A 22411-nucleotide genomic window follows, 5' to 3' on the forward strand; every position below is an offset into this window, starting at 1 on the left:
GTTGCGCCCTATGGCGAAGTGGCGGCGCTTTAACAAGCGTGTCCTGCTGGCAGACCAGGGCCTCCCTCTGTCGTGTTGGCTTTACAACTTCATCATCATTCGAGCTAGGTACCGGGTTCGAAAGGTCGCAAGGCTCTATCCGGCTGAAGAGGTTTATCGGAATATGCAGGGAGGGTGAGGCAGCGAGGAGTCCAAATAGGGAAGGTAAGAAGGAAAGTAAATAGAGAAATAATAATGATAATAAAATCATTCGCCTCAGCAGTGTGTGTTTGTGTGTAGCTGTCGCCGCCACAGGGGAAGACCTTAGGCATGTTGGGAGAAAAAGGACACAAAAGACAAGGAAAAGTTTTTGTGTGTATCCTGTGGCTTCGGTTTGCATCATACGCTCTCAATTCTCATGGATGTCATGGGATGGAGTTGGAAATATTCTAACATGTGATCAAGGTTTGTTACAGGGGTTCCCGTCGAATGTTTTAACATTTCTTCTCAAAGTTTTCAATATATGGATCCATTGAATTGAAGAGTTTCTGATGCCTAAAATTTTTATAGATATGGTAGTAAGTAAATAAATAAAATAAAAGTACAAGAAACCCTGCACAAACCCCTTATTCTGAGGTGTTGATGGCAGAAAGAAAATTATGACGAGGATGCATAGAAAAGGTAGGCAGGAAGAAAAGGTACAAATAACAGGAAAACAAAGGTGAATAAGTTTAGGACCAGGGCAGCCATGTGGAATGAAGCGCGCGGAGGCTTTGGATTTCAAGTCTTTCCTTCCATCCAAAACGCCCTTACACCCGAACAGGTAGGGACTGCAGCTGCATATGTGCGGTGTTTGTATAAAAACAAGCACTCACACTCGCAAACACACATACTGCACTTAGTCGATGATGAGAATTGTGCAATGGAAAACTTTGTCGGGCTCATTCCAATGCTGAGTCTCCCTATCCTAGGCGAGCGAGGCAAAAAAAAAAACAAGCCTTTAAATTGCATGAAACAGTGAAATCAAGAATTTCTCGAGTCGTCAAGTCGTTGTATGTGTTTTGCCGCTCCGCTCTGGATTTTGGAGTAATTATGCTGCAGGCAACCCTACCAAAGGACCTCTCGACGCTGCACCAATGTCCTCTGCGCCGTTCCATGCGCTCTTTTTGGGAGTACAAATGTCAGAAGACTTTGACGTCAGAAGGGGGTTCCGGGTTGAAGTCGATGCATTAAGCATCAAGAATCACGAGAGGTTCTATTTTGCTGGTGGTGCTGCAGCAACACAAAGCAAGCAGAGCGCAGAAAACAATCGCACTCCTGCAACAAAAGCATCATCATCATCGTAATCATCCATTCCATGGACCGTGGAGTGTGGATCTTTGGGGTGGGAGGTGGTGTTAATAATGCATAAACCGCAACTTTTTGCAAGGAGATGATGCTGTTGATGATGTGGTTTCGGTTGATTGCATAATGGTTTGCTGCTTATTAAGAAACAATTCTTAGCAAACATGGAAGTTGAAGAGTTCGGGTTTGTAGGGCTTAGGAAAACAAGCTTTGATCAAGCTTAGCTTAAAGGACATTTTAGCCTTTATTTAAGTTGTTGGTGCTTTATTCAACGAAAATGTTAAATAATCTCATAATTACAAGTAAATAACAGATATAAGAAATTCTAATTTAATAGCTTAATTGGTAGCTATCTTTTAGTAAAACAAGAATTACGCAGCAAAATAATAATGGCCAATGTTGAAGAAATGTTTTAAAACATAATTTTCTAAACTACCACTTCACAACACTCCCTGGCCTGTTTGTTGTTAGAAACATAGTAATATTACCGTGCCAGGTGAAGTGTTGGATCTTCGTTAAACTCATTAAAAAAAGTTTAGAGGAATGCTTCAGAGTTGGAATGATTTCTCTAGCAACAATACCCCGTACACGAATCATGCTGTACGGTACGCTACGAATCCTCGCTGCTTTCGGTTGCAGTGCCGCCTTTCATCATGGATGTCTTCATCCAGCCTTACCTCTGGATGCCGTCATTGTTTAATGACGGTCCAGTATCCGTCAGGTGGTAGTCATCGGTTGTTGATGAAGACGCCGGCAGCGCACCGATGATGAAGCGGCGTCCTCCAGGAGGTTCCGTTTGTTGCCGTACCGACGTTTTCCTACCGACCCGGTAAGGGATTACAACGAGAAATTGTCATGATTACCCGTACAAAAACCCTGTGCTTTTGTGTTCATCTAGCTGTTTTTTTGCTTTCTCGCAGTAGAAATATTCTGGCATCGATTGATGGTAGGAACGTTGACTGAAATATGCTTATACTTCCCGTGGTATGGTATCAACTAGTGCCATTTTAAGTTCCCCCCGTTTTGCCCGTGTTTTGTCGACAATGAAAGTGAATGAAAAATGGTAAAGCATTTCGAAATTGAAAAACTGCTCCCTATTTCCACCATACCGGAAGGCAATGAGCAACAGGAGTCATGACTTTTCTGATGCAAAATGACACTCCAGGGAAATTACAGTGTCTCACCATACATACGCACACACATCCCCGACGAAGTAAATCCCAAATGCACCCAAGATAAGTGTGCAAAACAGGGGATTTCCTGCTCCCAGTTGTGTGCCTGTGGGCATAAATACAACTATTAAAAATGGAAGCAAATAACCTAAGCGGGTGCGCTCAGAAGATATAAAAAGGGGGAAAATCTCTCTTTCACGCTCTTAAAATCATGATGCAAGAAGAACCATTGCATTGTTTCACTACATTCGAGATGGGTGTTCTACTGTTTTTTTTTGTTCTTCTTTTATGTGAACACGACGTCCCCCGGAACGTGGAGAGTGTACACGTGCGCATCACCACGCACACTGGTAGTTGGGATACTTGGCAAGGGTGCAGTGATGCTCGAGCGGCAGCTAATGCGAGAGATTATTTTATCGGAGACGGGAAGCGACGGGAAACCAATTAGGGACTGTTTTGAGTGCGTCAAGTTTGGATGGAAAGGGGGGAAGTCAGCCAAACCAGGGATCTTCTGCCAACGGCAGCACGGTTCGATAAAGCCTCGTCTACACGGTGCCTTAGTAAGAACGTTCCAGCATTACTGTTCCAACTGAGCATTGTACAGTGTCGATGTGTTTGAGTGTCTTGCGATCGCTTTTGTTTGTTACTCCTCTCGCACCCCCTCCCACTCAACCAGCTGTCATTATGACAAGCTGTCGAAACGGATTGACCACGTCTAGCTGTCAATTTCTGGCACTTTATCTTGTTTTATCGTTAATGTTCCAGTTTAGAGAGAAAGCACACACATAAAATACTGACAGGTAAGGCGTTGTAAAAACGCGTGCGTCTAGTCGAGTCCTCAATCCTTCTGTCGGTGCGTTTTTGCGTGCCTGCTGCCCTATGTTCTTCGAACATCCGGAAGCGCACTGGTATCGAAAAGGGGTGCCCTTACACACACTGAAGATGGGGTACAGGTTCCTTTTTGTCTAGAAACAAGCCGATCACGCGGGGGTGAGTGTGTGTGTGTGTTATGCGTGCCTGGAAAATTTCACTAAAAGGCTCCTAATTGGTACCGAGGGAGTGTGGCGGTGGCAGTGGCATCAAAACCACCTAAATTGTGTTTTTCCACCGAAAAGCAGACAACTTCCCCGGGGGAAGATACACCCGGGAGGATCCCTTCGAATGCCTCATTGCCCCTTTCGAGCTATCCGTCCAGCCAGATGGCTCTAGGGAGTTTACGGGTTTTTGTTGCTGTTATTTCCCTTCTTTTTTTTTGAACACACGCTCTTCAAGAGGTGAGTGATCGTGGCTGCAGTTGCGGGCTGGATATCATAAACCAAAGAACCCTGGGTTCATATAGCCTCTCTGAACGTGCGAGGGTGGTTCTGTGTTGCCGTGCTCGAGAGTTCGCGCTTCCGTTTTTGGTCGATTTTTTTTTTGTGAAACGCAAGCGACTGAGCAATGGAGACATTCACCAATCTCAGGGACATGCATTCGTTGAAGATTTTGACTGTCGTAAAAATGTAAAAAGCGCTCGAAATATTGCTATCGTCAACGCAAGACGACTCCCAGAACCGAACGTGCATTTTAACGTCCCAGACACGATCTGTCCGAGAAGTGCGAACAGCAGAAAACTCCAAGTACCCAGATCTCAATGACACTCCAAACAAAACCTTATGCTCCCCACATCCGTACCAATAACTCTGGAACCAATAAACCAGTGAATTACTTTCCAATTCGGACGCCGGCAGAATATGCATGATCGTAAATGACAAGCGCGCTCCTGTGTGGATACGCCGTTTGGGAACTTCATATGCTCTTGCAATCGCAAAAGAAGAGATGCTGGCCATACCATGCGAATGAATACACAAATCAAATAAAGTATTTCAAGTCGCTGGGATGTGTGTCGGGGGATCCGATGCAAACGGAGGTGTCCGTCGTGGACATACTGAAATAAAATAATAAAAAAGCATTGAAGAATAAAATTAAAGCGAAACCCAATGGGTACCCCGGGGTAGAGCGAAGATATGCGCCGTCCCGTGGTTGAGCACACACATTCTTGCTCGTAAACCTCGCTTCGTGCTGCAGACCGGCATGGAAAATCCCAATGTTATCTGCTTCATTTGGGTTTCGGCACGATTCTCGATTTTATGTGCTGCCTTGATGGGTTCCCCCTGGTCCTTGGTCCTCGGGCAGTCCTTCTTCCGTGCCGACCGATCTAACTCGGGAGATGAATGCCTGCGTTCGGGTGCATCTTGACATTCTTTGCATACATTATCGGCCACCCGCTCTTCCGTCTGTTCGCAGGCTCCAAATGCGCCCAAGGTTCGCCAGTGTGTCTGAACGTGACTCATCTTTCCCGTCCGGAAGTGCCTGGCGGGACGCGGTAAATGGCAGCAATGGTTTGCTGAAGGTTGGAAATGAAATTTATGGTCACTTCCAGTGCTTTTTTAATCTGATTTATCATCTACCACCGGCACATATCGTGGAAAAAGGGCCCGCAAAGACTCGGTGTGTGCGTGTCCAGTTTTTCGAGAGCGTATTCTTAAATTTTTAGAAGATGGAAGTCGATTTTGTTGCAAAGTGGTACCAACAATGGGTATATTTTGAACTTCTGATCAGTGCATCACAATTTGCGAAATATTTTGAGACTGCTACCGAATAGCTTTGACCAAATAGCGGCCTCTCCGGTTTGGACTCTCATCCTTCAACCAAACAGCCAGGACGTGTCACGCATTCCTTGCCTTGCAGCACTGCAGTATCAACTGCGCATAAACTGTGCCGATGGTAGGCAAATATTTTGCTGGAAAATCCCTCCCAATGGTGGGCAATAAATCCCAGCAAGGGTCAGGTACTCGCACTCTCCGGCAGAAGGATTCGTTTGTTTCGACACGTCCGCTGCTGCACAGAACTGTGCGACCGGGGCACGTCCTAATCGGCACGTCATCGATACGCGAAGTTAAACGTGCCATCAGCATGTCCTGGCGTACCCAAAGTTGAACCTTTTTGGAACCAAGAGTCGTTATGGTTGGTTCTCACGCGGGAAGTTTTTTTTCGGCATAGCACGAAACGGATAGATGGTTCGTGCGGTAAACAATTAGCCACCGGCTCGAAGGTCTCGTACGGACGTTCGTGGGTGCAATAGTAATAAAATGAAGAGAAAAAAACGGCGAACTACCGGTTTCCGATGCGACTGAGATTTTGTGCATGTGCATCTGTCATTCCCACGCCCTGCCGGCACGGCGGGAGGATTAACCTTGGGTGCTTGGGTGGGTTGTTTTGACACATGTTGAGCCTTTTCTGTGAGATCGTGCGGAAAGTTGCCGAGGTTTATATTCCACCTGGGTAGTGAATTACATGGATGCAATGTTGGAATTGGGTCCTACATATCCTTTCTGCTAGGTTTTGTTTTGCGTTGTATTCAATGCAAAAACGAACTTTCTGTTGGTAAAGATAACCTACGAATTGCTGAAGCAATGTGCATCGTTTATTCTGCGAGATTGATTGTCTTGGGGCGAATTGCAAACTCCAGAATGCATTGACGGTGCAGGCTTGTGCATACAGGTGCTGTCTCGGCACACCGGATGTCACCGGTGAGATAAAGAAAAAAGAGCGATATTATATTTTGCCGCTCGAGCAAAAACCGCTCAACGACTGCTGAGTCACGTTCCATTGTTTGATTGATTGTTTTGCGGCGGCGGCGGCGGTGGTGGTAGTCCGCGCGGATTGGCCAAAGCAATACGCTGTGCAATACACAGCAAATCATGGTGAATGTTGGGAAAGATTGTTTAGCATCAACACAGCAATGAGAATTTTGCATAATATCTTCCCCCGGCCCATGTAAGCGACCATTTCTCCTTCGCCAGCCCGCTGGCAGATGGCCCCACGTCCGACGTCTGGTTCGTTTCCGTTTGTTTGGTTAAGATTCGATTTGTGTTTGGTGTGTTTGCTTCCCGTTCGTGCTGCGCTGCTGCCGGAAAGACGGACGGAAGCTGCAACCTCGACGCCCTTGCGGGGCTCGCCAGTTAAGTGGATCGTTTATTAGGTCTCGGAGCTGTTGGAACGCGGGAAATCGGGATGCAGCGGGAACAGAAACAAAAAACAACAACAACCGGTACCGGTAGGAATAGGTCACGCTGCGGCAGCAGCAGCCACTAAAAAGGCATTAGAAGTGGAGAAGGGGGCAGCACCAGGCGAGAGGAGAAGAAACAAACTCCCTGACAATGACAGGGTTTTAGGGCTTAAGAGCGCTCTCTACCGCACCCCGTAACTGCTCGGGCGACAGGCCTAGCGTTGCAGTTGGATTTGTTTTGATACTCGGTCGCTTATCCTAGCTGCTTAGATGCTTAAAAAACTAGCAGGGAAATCGAAAGATAAAATTAGATCGATGTTCCAATGCCCTGCCTCGCCCTCGTCGAGTGGCGGCGCCCCATTATCATCCTCATTATAGACTGCTTCGGTCGCTGTTCCGCCGTTCCGAGGTTGCAAGCGAGCGCGCGCGCGTATGTGTTTTCACTTCCCCCTTTTTTATCCGACGCACGTCGTGACAACGGCAGCATTCGATGTATGTTCCCGGGATGTGCCTAATATGCGCCACCCTCTGCTTCCTTTTTGTGGTAAGATTATATTCTACTTATTCTATATTTATTTTGACAGTTATTAGATTGTGCGTGTGTGTGCGCTTTTTTCCCCAGTCTGGGGAATTCGATTGGATAGCACGGCGAGGGATGGTTTATGTTTCGGGGTAATGATGTTTAGGAACCCATTTTCAGTAATGAACCAAAATTGTGTGTTTCGAAATAATTCCTTATTTAGTATTAATTGATGAAGAGCAGGGCGACACATTCACTAGTAAAGTGGTCAGTGAAAGAAAGGTAATAGCGTCTCGGCACTGTTTTGTATAGACGCTAAATCCAGAGACCAAAATAAAAGCATCACTCTTTGAATTCAAATATCAAGCCGGCCAGGATTTTCTTGAACACAGAAAAAAAGCATTGGAAGTGTTCTCATATTGCACGGTACGTTCCGGATGGGATATCGTTTCCCAAGAAACATTTCCTATAGCTTTTACACTTAAACATGTCTAAAGAATGCTTTACTATGAGTGTACTAAGCCTTATAGTTTTAATATGTATTTTGAAGATGCTTAACAGCCTTTGAAGTTGTTAAAACCTTAAAACGTTCTGAAGGCGATTATAAGACTGTCTGTTAAAACTATAATAGGAGACACATAGTTTTAACATGTCTTTTAAAGTTGCTTAACAGTCTTTAAAGTTGTCAAACCTTTAAAACGTTCTGAAGGCCTTAAGACTCTTATAAGACTTAAAAGATGCCTGGCTTTAACCATCCAGTAAACGTTTTCTTAAGCATGTTTTAAGACTCGTTATTTTGAGACTGGGACATCAAGATCAACTGATCTTAATAAATGCTTATTAAGTCTTGAATGAAGGGAACTTGGGACAAACTATACAGGCTGCATCTAAGATACGCTGCAAAGCGTGAAGAAGCGGTTTTCAGCCATTATATAGTTCAACCCACTTGCAGTGGGTGGTTATTATTCAAATTCTAAACAATTTTAGTTTTTTTAATCATGTTACCTATTAACTGATATTGTACCAAATCAATAAAATTTGGGCAAAGAACTGTCAAATTCAGAAATCCACGATTGTGTAAATTTGCGCGTATTTCGGACACTACCTGTACGTGGAGAGTTAATCTGCACAAGTGCTTACTAAAGCTATGTGCTGTTTAAAACTATCTTAGTCACACATACAGCACTACAAATCGACTGAATTTGTGATCAGGAAAGTCCTCTTGATCTTAAGCCAATGGAATCCATTTTAATGCAAGAGATTGTTGATTTGTGTATCCAAAATGTGTCAGCCATGTTGATGTGTAGATAAACCAATTCATAATTTACAAGACAAATAGAAAAATGACTATTTCCCAAACGTTTTTCCCGTTATATTTATTATGCCACATCCTTCAAAAAGCTTTTTGTGCAAATTCAGGGCGTTTCAATGAAAACTATATATTTAAAATAATTTATTTTTAAACTAAAAAGTTGCTTATTATTGAGGCGCTTTGATATTTTTTAAATTATTATAATGTATTTCAACAGTGACATTTTCTTGGCATGGATTTCTGCTCATACGCGAGCGATCTCAGAATCAGAAAAAATATTAAGACAACATAATAATTCTCAAATAATTCTCAACAATTATAATGACTTCATAATCATTACTTCATTGCCGTCTCAAGAACATATCCATAGCAATAAGCTGTAATTTAGATAATTTATTTACGCCTCACATCTTAAAGGTCTAGAAATGGTTTTAACAAGTAGTCTTAACAGAGTTCTGTAGATGGGCCCTTTCAGTCTTAAGTGTGTTTTATTATAGTCTTATTAGTTCATATAAGACATTCAAATGAAAAAGGGAGGCTTAATGGAATAACCGTAACAACAACGTCAAAACTATGATAAAATTTAAAATGTTACTTGGGTTATCTATATTTCAAATCATGAGAGGAAGCAAAACAATCTATTGTATGATTTAAATTGACAAACTTCCTGCTCAACAGAGCACACACGGGCGCAAAAACTATTGATGCTTCAGAATTAACGGTCCCTTTGTGGGCGAATGCTCAACACATTCCTCATCTTCATACAGGAATCAGCCTCCATTTCTCCGATTTCTCTATGTACCGCAACGGACTCTGCTGCTCATTCAAGTGGTACGCTGACTCGCAGTGTTTTTTGTTTATGTTTTTATTTTCACCCCTGCTGCTTGCTTTTTTATTTTTTGTTTTTGCTTCTACGATAATCTTGAATCACAGTCAGCAAATCGAGAGGGAAGAACCAAGAAACGGCCGAAGCAGCAGTACAAGCACAAACAGCTACAGCATGCGTTTTGTTTGAACGCCGCCCGTAAAAGGGGTTTGTCGCTTAGTCTATATCCTCTTGTGTTATGTCTGCCGTGCCATATCAACATCGTGGCGATGTTTTTGTTTTCCTTCCCCTCCGCCCACGCCTCCCCAACGACGGACTTCGTTACCGGGGTACTTTGATTTGCCTGAGCTCGTTAGAAATTGTTGTTTATATTTAACTAAACCTTGCGCTTATTGACTCGTGTTGCTGTTTAGTTTTCGATGACACAAGTTGAAACGTGGAGCGAGAATGAGAGGGAGAAAGAGAGAGAGAGAGAGAGAGAGAGAGAGAGAGAGAGAGAGAAAGTGCTGAGAAAAAATAAACACATAGTCAAGAACTACTGCACATGAAGACGATTTGTATTTGATCTATACCTAGCCATTAGTATTGTTTTTGTTTATCCGCTGAGTGAGCTGTTGTTATAAAAAAAAGAACTGCTGAGACCGATATGGTTGTGCTGAGGTACGGCAAAAGCCGAAACGACGACAGTTCTGAAAAGTATTGATTTACTTCCCAAAAGAGCCCCCATTGGACCCGTCGTTTGAAGTACGCCAGCGGCAACTGATAATAATAAAATGTCGACGCCTCCATGCAGCCGCTAAGCAGCTGTCAAGTGCGGCAAGAGTTGCCTTGGGGGTAATTAAACGCTCCTGGAGGGCAGGTTTTTTTTGTTCTTCCTGAAGATCTTCACCCAAAGCGGCCATTCTTACCCGTTGAGAAAGCGTAAAAATTGGAGCAATTTGTCACCGCAGCGACCAACACGTGTAACGTGTCGGTGATCCTATTTATCACAACAATACTCAGGAGAGCCCGAATCGTTTGGCGGTCAAGTTGACGATCAGGTTCGGGACGGTTCCGTCCGGCGGGAATTAATGCGACAGGCCTGTGGTACGCGTCCCGGTATCAGCTGTTCTCTCACCAATCATGCTGCGAGAGAAATAGATCACTTTGTTCGTTAAATCTTTTGTCAAGTTTCAGCAGCGGCAATGCTTCGTGGAGGACGCGAGTCTGTACGATTCGGTTCGACGGGATGCAGTAACATAGAAAAAAACAGCGCGCTAAACGGTAACTCGATAGGATGTTCAGAGGGGGGGTCAGGTTTTATTCTGGAAGAGCTTTGTACAAGTGATACGGCTTGACGTACCTGCGCGCAGCAATAAGACGCCAACTCCATGGCTGCCCGAATGCAAGCGAGGTCGGCCCGTTTGGGAAAGGTTATTCGATATTTTTTACCGGATTCGGTGGAACCGGGCTTTTATTTCGGTTCTATTATTTTCACCTTCAGGTCGGGCCAGGCGGGTGTGAATGTTCTAGCACAGCGCGGAAGAAGTCTTACAGCACATATTCACGGCGGGAAGGAATCTGTGGAAATGGTTCCCGTACCGAGATGATTGTCTTACAGCGTAAAACAATCCGATTGTTGTAGCGCCTCGGGTAGCAGGGAATTGGAGTATAGTTGTTTCTTTCTTTTTTTACCGCGGATAATGCACATGCACACCGAGTGGGAAGCCCTCGGAAAGCGGAGGGATCTTCCGAGGGCTGTGATTTTCAATACGCTTGCTTGGCTGCCTTCATGCGTCCTTTCGGTTGGTATGTCCATCCGGTATCTGGTTCCAACTGCAGCGCGCTTCCCAGGAAATAGATGAAGAACATAAAACTGGCACGGCGTGCATCGGCAGCCAACCAGTGTGAGTTATTCATTGGTAGCTCTTCCAGCTGGAAGCGTTATGTGGAAATGGAAAAGAAACATAGTTTGCATGTTTTATGACACCCACTTAAGCTATTTCCACCCCACTCTTTACCACAAACAGTGGAGCACTGTATTTCATTCCCCAAACCCTCCTTTAGCTGAGTGTCGGTGTACAAACATGCTTTATTAATTCAAGCTAATACGAAAAGCTATGCGATACGCGTCTCACGCACTTCAAGCTGGCTCCGGAAAAGGAAGGAGAACAGGGAAGGCAACAGTCGAAAGATAAGCTGTAGCTTCCCGTGCGGGAGCGCGGAAGAGTCATTAAGCGCCTAGACCACCTTGCTGGCTAGACCACAAAGGGCGCATACTGGACCCCGGGACACACACGATGTCGAAGATATTAACGGGTGCTCTCCAGCATAACTGCCCAGGGGGTTTCGAGGCAAACCAGGAAGTGATGCTTCAACATCACACCCGACTGGACTGGTGAACATCAATCCATCAGCACCGACCCCTGTCAAGCAGCTCAATTGGCCTGGCTACTGAACCGAACGAAACAATCGCGGCGTAGGTAAGAGTGTTCTAGACCACCCCCGGGGACCCCACGGTGGGTTGTTGCCAGATATTGGGCGGTTTTTGCGCCGATAACAATCAGCGAGATGCCATAAAGGGGGGGCAGCTTATCGGGGGTCGTTTTTGGACTGCCTCACGGGAATGATGGATGTCAGTGCGGAAGAGCGTCAGTTTCGACAATCGTTGACAGGATGTCTTCAAATCTTGTCAGTGGGCTTCATCACTAGCTCTCCGGGGCTCGTGTGAGTTCCAATTCCTACTCTCGGTTCCAAACTAATCTTCACGAGCACACCGATACGCCTCTGCGCATCCCTGCTCGGTGTGACGACTCGCTTCGCTTCACTTTAATTGATGATTGTTTAAGCACCCCATTGCATACCACAAACGCACGGGGACAACAGATGCACATGAGGGACTGTGCACAAACTCTAAATATATACATGTCGCATTCCAATAGATGGGGTAATTAACTTCGCTCCTCCACTTATTTCTCGTCTATGACATAGTTACGTGCGGAATAATAAAGGACGCACACGCGTAACAGCTGTTTTTAAGAATTTTCTGGAAACTCTGGTAGAGTCGTCGCGCACATTCTTTCGCGTGCTATACTAATCAATTATATGGTGGCTGGGGGTGAGCATTTTGACATGCAAGTGTTTTTCTCCAACAATTGGTTTACACAACCATTGGTTTTTTGAAGACCATTTAGAATTTAAAAGTTTTTCTTTGCTTTTAAAAATTAACTAATTCCTTACATGACCACATCCATAAAATGACCTCAGTGTGTGAAGAAAGTTATAAATACGATCAAAATCTTTTAAACGATTTCATATCGTAATTATTAGTTGATCTTTGGAAAGCATAGACAACAGACTCGCTGCAATAGGAAGTAAAGTCTAGGAGTTGTTTGAATATAATAATAATAAATAACTTGTATATTAATTTATTATTATTTTTTATTTGTTAATTATTTTTTTTTAATTAATATATCTGCCTCATGTGATACATATATGTAACTTAATAACTAAATTTAACTAAACTAAAACTAAACAACACATGAAACGCAAACTTATAATAGGCTTATCTTGATAAACTTCCGAAGAACTTGCCATGGTGCTCATAGCCACTAAAATACTTCGTCATAAAACTGGAGCGAATTTGGAGAAAGCAATTATAAAATGTGGGTTGAATTACAATACCGCTCGATGTTGACTGTTAAGCAGTTAAACATCCGATGAAACATTATTTTTTGTATATATGTAATGGAATAAGTCAGCTAATTCGCCTTTCCTAGGCCTAAATGGGGCGAAGCCATCCTGATTTCCACAAATTTTAATTTTTTCCAACAATTCTCTAAATCTTCTCAAAATTGCTTATACTACCTTCACCTACTCTGCTTAACTAGTGTAATTTCGGTGAGCCACTAGTAGTAATCTGATCCTAAATATCAGTGGGGATGATTAATTGGATTTGAAATGCTTTTGCGATAGTAAATGGGAAAGTTGTAAAACAATTTGGATTGTAAAAAAGGGGTTAATCTAGCGATAAGAAGATGATTTTGCTGTTTACGTGTGAACTGTAAACACATATATAAGAAAGCCCGCGAAAGAAGGTCACTAACTGCAAAAGCGTGGTGTTGCAACCCGGTTATTGTCGAAGATGGCATCGAAAGGAAACAGTTTTCAAACGCTGCTTGTGTCTCTGGTGATAGTCCTGGTGGTGACAGACCGGTGCCGTGGAGCTCCCTCCAGCGCTTTTGTCACCGTTGCGGACAATTCGTTGTGTCCGACTCCCCGGTGCGTTACGTACGAAGAGATCAACACGCTGTGGGCCGTTCCAGATCCACTATATTTCCTGCAGTGTCGTCCCAGCCCGCTAGGAGACTGGACCTTGCAGCGGATGCCCTGTGCGCCGGCAACGTTGTTCAGCTACCGGAAGCAGGTGTGCGTACGTCCCGATTACTGGGAGGGATGTGTAGAATTGACAACGAGTACTACCAGTCCCAGCACCACATCGCCGAGCATCGCTACTGACGACGATACGACGATCAGCCTCATAACCTCGACACCGACTGACCAAACAACTCCCGGTTTGATTGGCTGTGGGCTACCACAGTGCTTAACCTATGAGGATATCAACACACTGTGGGTGCACCCGGACCCAGCCTATTTCTACCAGTGTCGTCCACTCGGCGGTGTCTGGGCACCTATCGAGATGCCGTGCGCACCGACCACACGGTTCAGCTTCCGCCGACAGGTCTGCGTGATCGAGGCGGAATGGGAGCTACCGAATTGCTAAGCTAGCTGCAGTTGAAAGGGAACTCGGGGAGGTACAAATAAACGGCTTAAACAGAGGGGGAAAAACACACAACTATGGGTGAACACTTTGTCCGATACGTTCCGAAAGCAGCGCAGATAGTGTACAGAGAGGAAGAGGTACCCTCCTATCAATCATTGTTGAGCATACGGTGTTCCCGGAGCGGTACATTTCACTTCCTGGCTCCTCGGATCGGTGCAAATAAGCCAGGGCCAGATCTTTTTGCCAGCACCTATATTACGCACCCACATTCGGTGGGCTCGGGAGACTCCATATCCATCCCAAGATATGGTACACCACATCAGCCACGTCACAGCGCAGGAATGTATCAACTGCAGCGACGAGGCGCTTCCCAGCAGAGACGCTGGGGTTAGGAGAAGCGAAGCATGCCGCTGAACCAAAACAACACCCTCTCTATCTCTATCGCTAACTGACCCTTGGATTCTTGTGCAGGTTCGAGTTGGGTGAATCTTTGCAACTTCAGGAACCTCAGGAGAAGCAATGGTAGGGGAGTGCGAGCCCCTTAGCAGCTTTTGACAGTTGAAGTATGATTTATTGAAGTTTCGGTTGATTGTTACCGCTGGACGTACGACATCCTTTAGTCGTAGATAACGGGATGGGACCGACGGATGCGATAAGAATCGCCCAGGAGGTAATGTGTCATTAATCGGGGAAATCGGAAGTTTGCCCTATAAAAGAAAGATACCCGCACGATTTGGCGAGCACTTGACATTCGCGTCGCCGTATGTTCGGCTGGGGTTTTGTTATATTGGAGGAGAGCTGTCGGAGTCTGTGTGCCTGGAATCGAACGTGCAAGCGCGACGTCTTCGTCCACTGTTGAGGTGTGGTAGTGTTAAGGAGTTCAAGGTGCGGTGTCTGCCCAGGGTCTGAATATTGAAACAGCCGAACCACGCTCAACGTTGCCCAGTGTCTGTGTCAGTGTGGAGACAGTCTGTGAAAAGAAAACAAACACATACAAACAAAGCATCCTACCAACTGTCTGGGGTATGGCCTCGAGCGGAGGCGATCGTTGGAGTACACTGTTGTGCAGTGGCGCGGCTCTGCTGCTAGTGATCGGGTGCTGTGCCGGCGAACATCAACCAGCCTATGTAAACCTCTGTCAACCGCGCTGCTGGAGCTCGGACGATCGGGACGCCCGTCCGCGGTGGCCGGCAAGCGCTAGCATCAATCAGTACTGGGAGTGTCTGGCGGACGGAGGCGTGTGGTACGCACAGCTCCGCACCTGTCCCGCGGCCGGGGCCTGGTTCGATGCGACCAGCCAGCTGTGTGAGCAGAGTGACGAACTGCCGGAAGACGGTGTGGCATGCCGCCGAGTGTACCCCACCCAGCAGTTGGCTGACGGGAATGAGCTGTGCCCGGAGCCGAGCTGTGCCTCCCAGGAGCTGATCGAGACGCTGTGGGGCTATCCGGATCCGGCCTTTTTCCTGCAGTGCCGCCCAGTGCCGGATGGTAGCTGGCGGCTGCAGCTGATGCCGTGCGCGCCCGGCACTTGGTTCCACTTCCGGCACCAGGTGTGCGTCATTCCAGAGCTGTGGGAGGCTTGCGATGGTACGGAGGACGATGGTATTCCGACGCCCGGCATTACGACTCCTGTAGTAACTACGCCTGAAATAACGACTCCTGTAGTTACTACGCCGGAGATTACGACACCAGTAGTTACTACGCCGGAAATAACGACTCCCGTAGTTACTACCCCCGAAATAACAACTCCCGTGGTTACTACGCCAGAGATTACGACGCCAGTAGTTACTACCCCCGAAATAACAACTCCCGTGGTTACCACGCCCGAGTTAACGACACCTCAAGTGACAACAGTGACTATTGACATCGGTACGGACGATGGCGTCCTAGTGCCGCTGGATCCGTGCAGTGGGCCGCGGTGCGTCACCCTGCAGGAGATCAACACGCTCTGGGTGCACCCGATGGCGGACAAGTTCTACCAGTGTCGGCCACTGATGAGCGGCTGGTCGCCGCAGGAGATGCCCTGTGCGCCGGGCACACTGTTCAGCTTCTTCCATCAGGTGTGCGTGCACCCCTGGGACTGGGCCGACCCGTGCGACCCGAACGCATCCCCACCCACGAACACTCCGCCCACGAACACCCCGCCGACCGGACCACCTCCCGTAACGAATGAACCGCCGGTAACGACGACCACCGTTGCGCCACCGATCACGACCACGGTCGATTCCGGCGGTCCGCCCACGGCCATCGACTGTCTCGTGCCGAACTGTGCCGTGCTGCAGGACGAAACTTTGCTGCTGCCGTCGAACGATGGGCCCCAGTTTTACTACCGCTGCATCTTCCTGCTGCAGGCCGTCTGGATCCCGTTCCAGGACATCTGCCCGGCCGGCCAGTACTTCAACTTCGTCACGCAGGGCTGCGTCGATCCTGCCGACTGGATTAACGTCTGCCCGGCGTCCCCGGTGACGACCCCGCAGCCGACGACCCTGGCCCCGGCACCGACGGCCGTCCCGCCGCCCGTGCCACTGCCCGTCATCTGCGGGTCGCCCCGGTGCACCACGCCGCAGGAGCGCAGCATCCTCTGGCCGAGCACGGTCGCGGACATGTACTATCGCTGCGTGTGGGTCGAGCGGCTGTTCCAGTACGTGCCGATGCCGACGCGCTGCGAGAACTTCTTCTTCTTCGACTTCCAGCGGCAGGAGTGCGTGATACCGCTCGACTGGATCGACATCTGTCCGATGTTCCCGACGCTGCCGCCGCCGCCCTGCACCGACTGCTGCCCGACCTGTCCCCCGCCGGCCGATCCGCCGGGCGTGCCGGTGCCGATCATTTGCGGCGCGCCGCGCTGCGAGACGGAACAGGAGCGCTCCTTCCTGTGGCCCGCCGCGACGCCGAACGAGTACTACCGGTGCGTGGACAATGGGGGCGGCTGGATACAGGCCACGCTGCAGCAGTGTGCCGACGGGCTGCTGTTCCAGACGTTCGAGCAGCGCTGCGTGCCGGCCAGCGAGTACGACGACAGCGTGTGCCCGATCTATCCGCCGATGGTGCCGCCGTCCACGGTGCAGCCCGATCCGGACACGTGCCTGGAGAGCTACGACCCGACGCCCGTCTTTCCCGTCATCTGTGACGTGGCCCGGTGCGGCACGGAGCGGGACCGCGCGACTCTGTGGCCGATGAACGACGCGACCTCTTATCTGTCCTGCGAGCTGCAGGAGGCGACGGGCGAGTATCTGGTGCGCACCAACGTATGCCCGCCCGGCCAGACCTTCAACTTCTTCGCGCAGTGCTGCGGGCCGGCCTCGGAAATCGCCGTCTGCCCGTTCTATCCGCCGCCACCCGTGCCGACGACGCCGCCCCCGGAGGCTGCCGTCTGTCTGACGGACGCCCTCGATCCGAGCCCGCTGATCCCGATCGAGTGCGACGTGCCGCGGTGCAGTACGCCCCTCGAGCGCACCACCCTCTGGCCGTCCGCCAGCCCGCAGACGTACTACCGGTGCGTCGAGCAGGGCGCCGGGCTGTACGAACCGATCGGCCAGTCGTGCGCGGCCGGCACCCAGTTCAACTTCTTCCTGCAGTGCTGCAGCACCGACACGCTGCCGGCCGACGTTTGCGGACTGCTGGTCGAGCCGCTGCCGGCACCGGAAACGCTTCCCCTGCCGATCGTGTGCGATCAGCCGCGGTGCGAGACGGTGCAGGAGCGCGGCTTCATCTGGCCCGCCGCCGACCGGAAGCTGCTGTACGTGTGCGAGCCGCAGGGCGCGGAGCAGACGTTCGCCGCCCGCATGTACACGTGCGCGGACGGCAAGGCGTTCCACGTGTGGCGCCAGGACTGTGTGCCCGAGGCGGAGTGCCGCCTGAGCGTCTGCCCGTACTACAACGGGACGGCCGTGCCGAACGGGCCCAAGGTGCCACCGGCAACGCAGGGCACGGCCACAACGCCGGGCCTCGTTGGACCTATTCTAACGCCGCCCAACCTTGGCTAGCGCGTAGGCTGCAGTATGCGGTAGAGCACAGTAGTAGGAGCAGTAGTTGGTAGCAATAGTCGTTTAGCGTACCGTAGCAAAGTAGTGTGCAGCGTAGTGCTGCTTCGCCACCCGAGATATAGCCACTAGCCACGCAATGATCGCAATGCACCGTCGGCAAAGCGTCCCAACAACCACCTGGGCGCCCGTTGCACCAGCAGGCACGCGCACCTGCGCAAAGGGCACGGGGCATCGCTACACTGATCGGAAGCAGATCGACATCAGCGTGCCATGTCATGAAATCGAATGTATTGAACGTTTGAAATAAAACGAAAAATAACAATGTGACATCGAGACAGTATCAATCCGGCGTGTTCATTTTTGTTTGCGGGTGGATTTGTCTGTCTTGTCAGGCGCAAGGCAATCAATCATATTCCCAACCTCCCTGCTCCTGCAGTGTGTGAGGAAGGTATGGTGGGGCGGTGTAATTTAGAGGTCAATCATCATCATCGGTTGGTGTGACGCCGGTGTGGTTACTGTCACTCCCCCCCCCCTCTCATCATGAGATAGCGCGTACGTCCGTCAACTGCGTCCTCCACAGCAACTCCACAATACGAAACGCCGCGATACGGTGATTTGTGCGAATACGCACGTGCTAGTTTACACGCGGACGCACCACACGAACATTCCACGGTAGCTGCGCTTGCCTATCAATAGAGGAGGCAGGGGGAGGCGCGAGGGGAGTGTCCAACTCCTCTGCAGTCCAACTGTGCTGCATCGGCCGGGCCACTTCTAATCGTTCACCTCTGCAAATTTGCTGCCCCAAGCTCGGTGTCAGCTGCAAAAGATAGCGCAAAGCAGTACGATAGAAAGTGTCCGATAACGTACACAGCCCTGCCTCGGCGATATACCGATTGATAAGATGTACCGCTTCCGCTGTACCTTCAAAAATACAGCCTTACTGCTTCTGGGTACTATTTTTGGGGCTGTTTTGGGGTTTGCGGTTGTAAAACGCTTTGATTGGGATGGGGTTTATGAGATCCGCCGATAAGATGTCCGACGGGAGAAGATGGGAAGCATGAGCGTTTGCTCCTTTGCGGAGCGAGAGAAGATGTAGCGCCTAAAGATATGCAACGTGGTGAGTTTGGGCACATTTCTTTAGCCTTTCCCGTTGTCTGTACTTGTACCGCATTTTAGCGTGTATCCCTTTTTGGTCGAAAATTATCAAAATCAGATCAAGGGAGTCGTCATACACGGCTAGCGAAATTTGGGGCAAGTGTGCCACCTTAAGCATGTCACATGTGGTCGAAAAAAAGTGAATTATTGGGCTATGGGGCATGAGTGCCACATGGGTAAAATAATCGAATTTCTTGGATAATTGCAAGTTTTTACGTGTGTAGCGCTCCCGTGGTACAGTCGTCAATTCGAGCGACTCAATAACATGCCCGTCGTGGATGCAAGCCTAGGATAGACCGTCCCCCCATAGCAAGGATTGACTATCTGGCTGCGTGGTAATGAATTAAGTTTCGAAAGCCTGTATAGGCCGGCATGTCTGCGTAGGACGTTACGTCAAATAGAAGCAGAAGGAACGTGTATGGCACTAGTGTATGTGTTCCTACATTTTTGACAGCTCCGTGCCCATGAAATATAGTGGCCAAGGACTGTGTAGGAACGAGATCAAGGTCAAGGAAGTAAAATCGGTTTGGCCATTTTGGATGCCATTTAGCAGCAGAAAGTCCTGGAAAACTCACCAAATCCTAAAACTATTTTTATTTAATGAGGCATCAATACATTTGGTTCAAAATGGCAATAAACAATTAACAATTGTCTTGTCTTGACCGATTAATAATTCAATCACAACTAAAATTTGAACCGAAAGCGGCTCTTAGATGTCAAACTGCCGGTAACGAACTTTTGGCTACTTCTCAAATCGTTCTAGATTACTGGACCTTGTTTCTACACAGTCCTTGATAGTGGCACACTTGCCTCAAATAGAGGTCGCTTTTTGCCCCAAAAGTTGTAACGGTTTTGGAAAATGATTTTTTTAGTGACAAAAAATATTTGTTTTGAACTTACTTACTTACTTATCCGGCGCTACAACCGCTTTGCGGTCCTGGCTTTGGTCTTGTTTTGAACTAACCCCACAACAACAAAAAAACACTCAGGTTTACTCAGGTTTACGATGGTATAAATAATTTCCCGGTTTCTTTTTCCTATGTTTTTGATAGCTTGTTTTATAGAGCATCAAAATTGCATCAAATAACATTTTAAAACAATGAGAAAAATTGATTAATCTATATTCGGCACAGTATACCTAGTCATTGGAACGAAGCCATCAGTATACTCCATTGGTTTATGGAATTAAATTTTTTATGGAAAAAATGCATGGTGGCACTTTTACCCCAAATTCCGCTAATAATAGTTCGATTACACTTGAGACTTTACATTCGATTCTACAAAGATAGACTCGTGCATGGGTAGCCCCAAAGACAATACTGGAAAAAGCTAATATTGTTTGCCAAGGAAATGCATGAGTAATTGAGTTACTGAGATCCAATGAATGATTAGATTCAATTAATTAATTAATGAGATAATTAGTGATTCAAATTCATTAAATGGAACGAGTTAACCCTTAAAAACTCCAAAATTGAACTTACTCGGGAAATATTGAAGAAAAAAAACCGAAGGAAAGGGAAGGTAAATGGGTTTCTATGCGCTTGTACTACAAGCACAAAAAGGAAAAAAAAATATCTCAATCAAATAGGTAAATTTGAAAATGCAAATTTTTCAATTTTGTAAAATTAACAAATAAAAAATAACGTTTTTTAAGTATTCATCATAATTCATCATGAGAGTTGTTATACATGCTAAATTACGGTACTTGAAATATGTTGAAGTAGTAGATCCAATAGATCACTGGAAAAAAGCATACAAACTGACTAGCCTCTCTCCGCCAACCGTCCCATCCGTTTTGTCTGTAAGTTTCGATCCTCGAACAATCAGCGAGTGAGGCTCCACGGACCGATCGCTCGTAAGCTGTCAAGTCGGTACAAGCCAATTGTCTGGGCCGGCGTGGGGCAGGCGGGAAAGCTATAAAAGCACCTGCGCCCGTGCCCCGGTCGACCAGCCGGTCGATGGTAGGAAAGGGAACCGCTACTACTGCACACGCCGCAACGCAATGAACGGACGCCGTTCGTGGACCAAGCTGGTGCTGCTGGTGCTGCTGCTGCTCGCTGGACTAAGCGTGGACGGGCGCGTCATACCGCCGCAGTGGGATGGTGGGAGTGCCAGCCCGCGCTGGACGGTGCGACCGATGAACGTCAACTGTCCGCCGCCGTCCTGCATCACGGCGAAGGACCTCAACACACTGTGGGCCTCACCGGACGCCACCCAGTACATCCGGTGCCGACCGGCACCGACCGGCTACTGGATGGTGGAGCTGAAACCCTGCGCCCCCGGGACGCTGTTCCAGTTCTCCCGCCAGACGTGCGTTGGTACCAGGAACTGGTCGTCCTGCTGAGGTTGGATTCTTCGGACGGAACGGAGCGGAGAACGACAGAGAGTGCATTCCCGGACGTGTGACAGAATAAGCAGTACTGAACAGAATTTTGAACAGTACTGAGGCCAGAACAGAATGCGCTCGGGATGCGTTGAGTTGCGTGGTATTGGGCACGGTGTAGCGAAAGATGTGTGATAGAGGCGTGAAGATGGTTGAGGTGTCAGAAATAGATACGGTTTGATCGTTGTGTGTTGCACAGTTTGCATGCAGTTTTTGAGCTCGCTTTATTTCCAATCCCGAAGCATCTTGCGGCATAGCCTCCGAGTCCTGCCGGCCTATGGATCCGGCCGGGTCAGCGGTGCGCAAACCGGCTCCCACTCCCAGTCGTCCCAGTCGACGCACTCGAGCTGGGACGGATGGAAGGCCTGATCCTGGCAGGAGCGCAGGACCGCCCGCTCGTTCAGCCGGGTACACTCCCAGTAGCGGGTCGGGTCGTAGTTGTGGCGCCAGAAGCCCTGGTCGATCTCTTCCTTCGTTTTGCAGCCCGGCTCGCCGTTGCTGTTGTCCCGCACGCAACGGGATGCCACCGTGGCACCCACCAGCAGACAGAGCATCAACGCCAGCACTGATCGGTGGAGATAACGTCATTAGTTACAAACGGTTCTTCACACACAGACACATAAACACACAGCCACACGCACGGACAAACGCGTCATCAGTTGTGGAAGGTTCACACTGCGCACTGGATCGCCGCCAGAGCGGGCTGACGGCAGTGACACTTACCTTTCATGTTGCAAACTAGAATAGAATGTCGTGAGACCGTGCGGCGTGTAGGGGTGTTTTATACCCTTTTCCGTTGCGGTGCCATGGCGTGGTGCGGGACACTCATGTTATCGCTAGCGGGTTCGCTCGCAAGGCAGACGAGATACAATCGGACCCACTGTCCCGATATCGATGCTCCACGCAGAGCAGAGAAAGCAC

At 48.4% G+C, this 22411-nt stretch overlaps 3 protein-coding genes across 3 annotated transcripts in view; 2 read left to right on the top strand and 1 right to left on the bottom strand.

Annotated features, from left to right (window-relative positions):
- The window catches only part of LOC120905707 (cation-independent mannose-6-phosphate receptor), a 105007-nt gene that overhangs the window by 81118 nt on the left and 1478 nt on the right, over positions 1–22411 (top strand). The gene's annotated exons all lie outside the window — the stretch shown is intronic.
- Positions 14579–18292, top strand: LOC120905706. Its single transcript, XM_040316720.1, has one exon. The coding sequence runs from the start codon at positions 14992–14994 to the stop codon at positions 17950–17952; it is 2961 nt and encodes a 986-aa protein (XP_040172654.1). The 5' UTR covers positions 14579–14991; the 3' UTR covers positions 17953–18292.
- Positions 21675–22326, bottom strand: LOC120905712. Its single transcript, XM_040316729.1, has 2 exons — positions 22214–22326; positions 21675–22055 (listed from the first exon to the last, which is right to left on the bottom strand). Exons 1-2 carry the CDS (start codon positions 22218–22220, stop codon positions 21766–21768), a joined length of 297 nt encoding a protein of 98 aa, XP_040172663.1. The 5' UTR covers positions 22221–22326; the 3' UTR covers positions 21675–21765.

This window comes from Anopheles arabiensis, chromosome X, assembly GCF_016920715.1.
Source record: "Anopheles arabiensis isolate DONGOLA chromosome X, AaraD3, whole genome shotgun sequence".
Lineage (NCBI taxonomy): Eukaryota > Metazoa > Arthropoda > Insecta > Diptera > Culicidae > Anopheles > Anopheles arabiensis.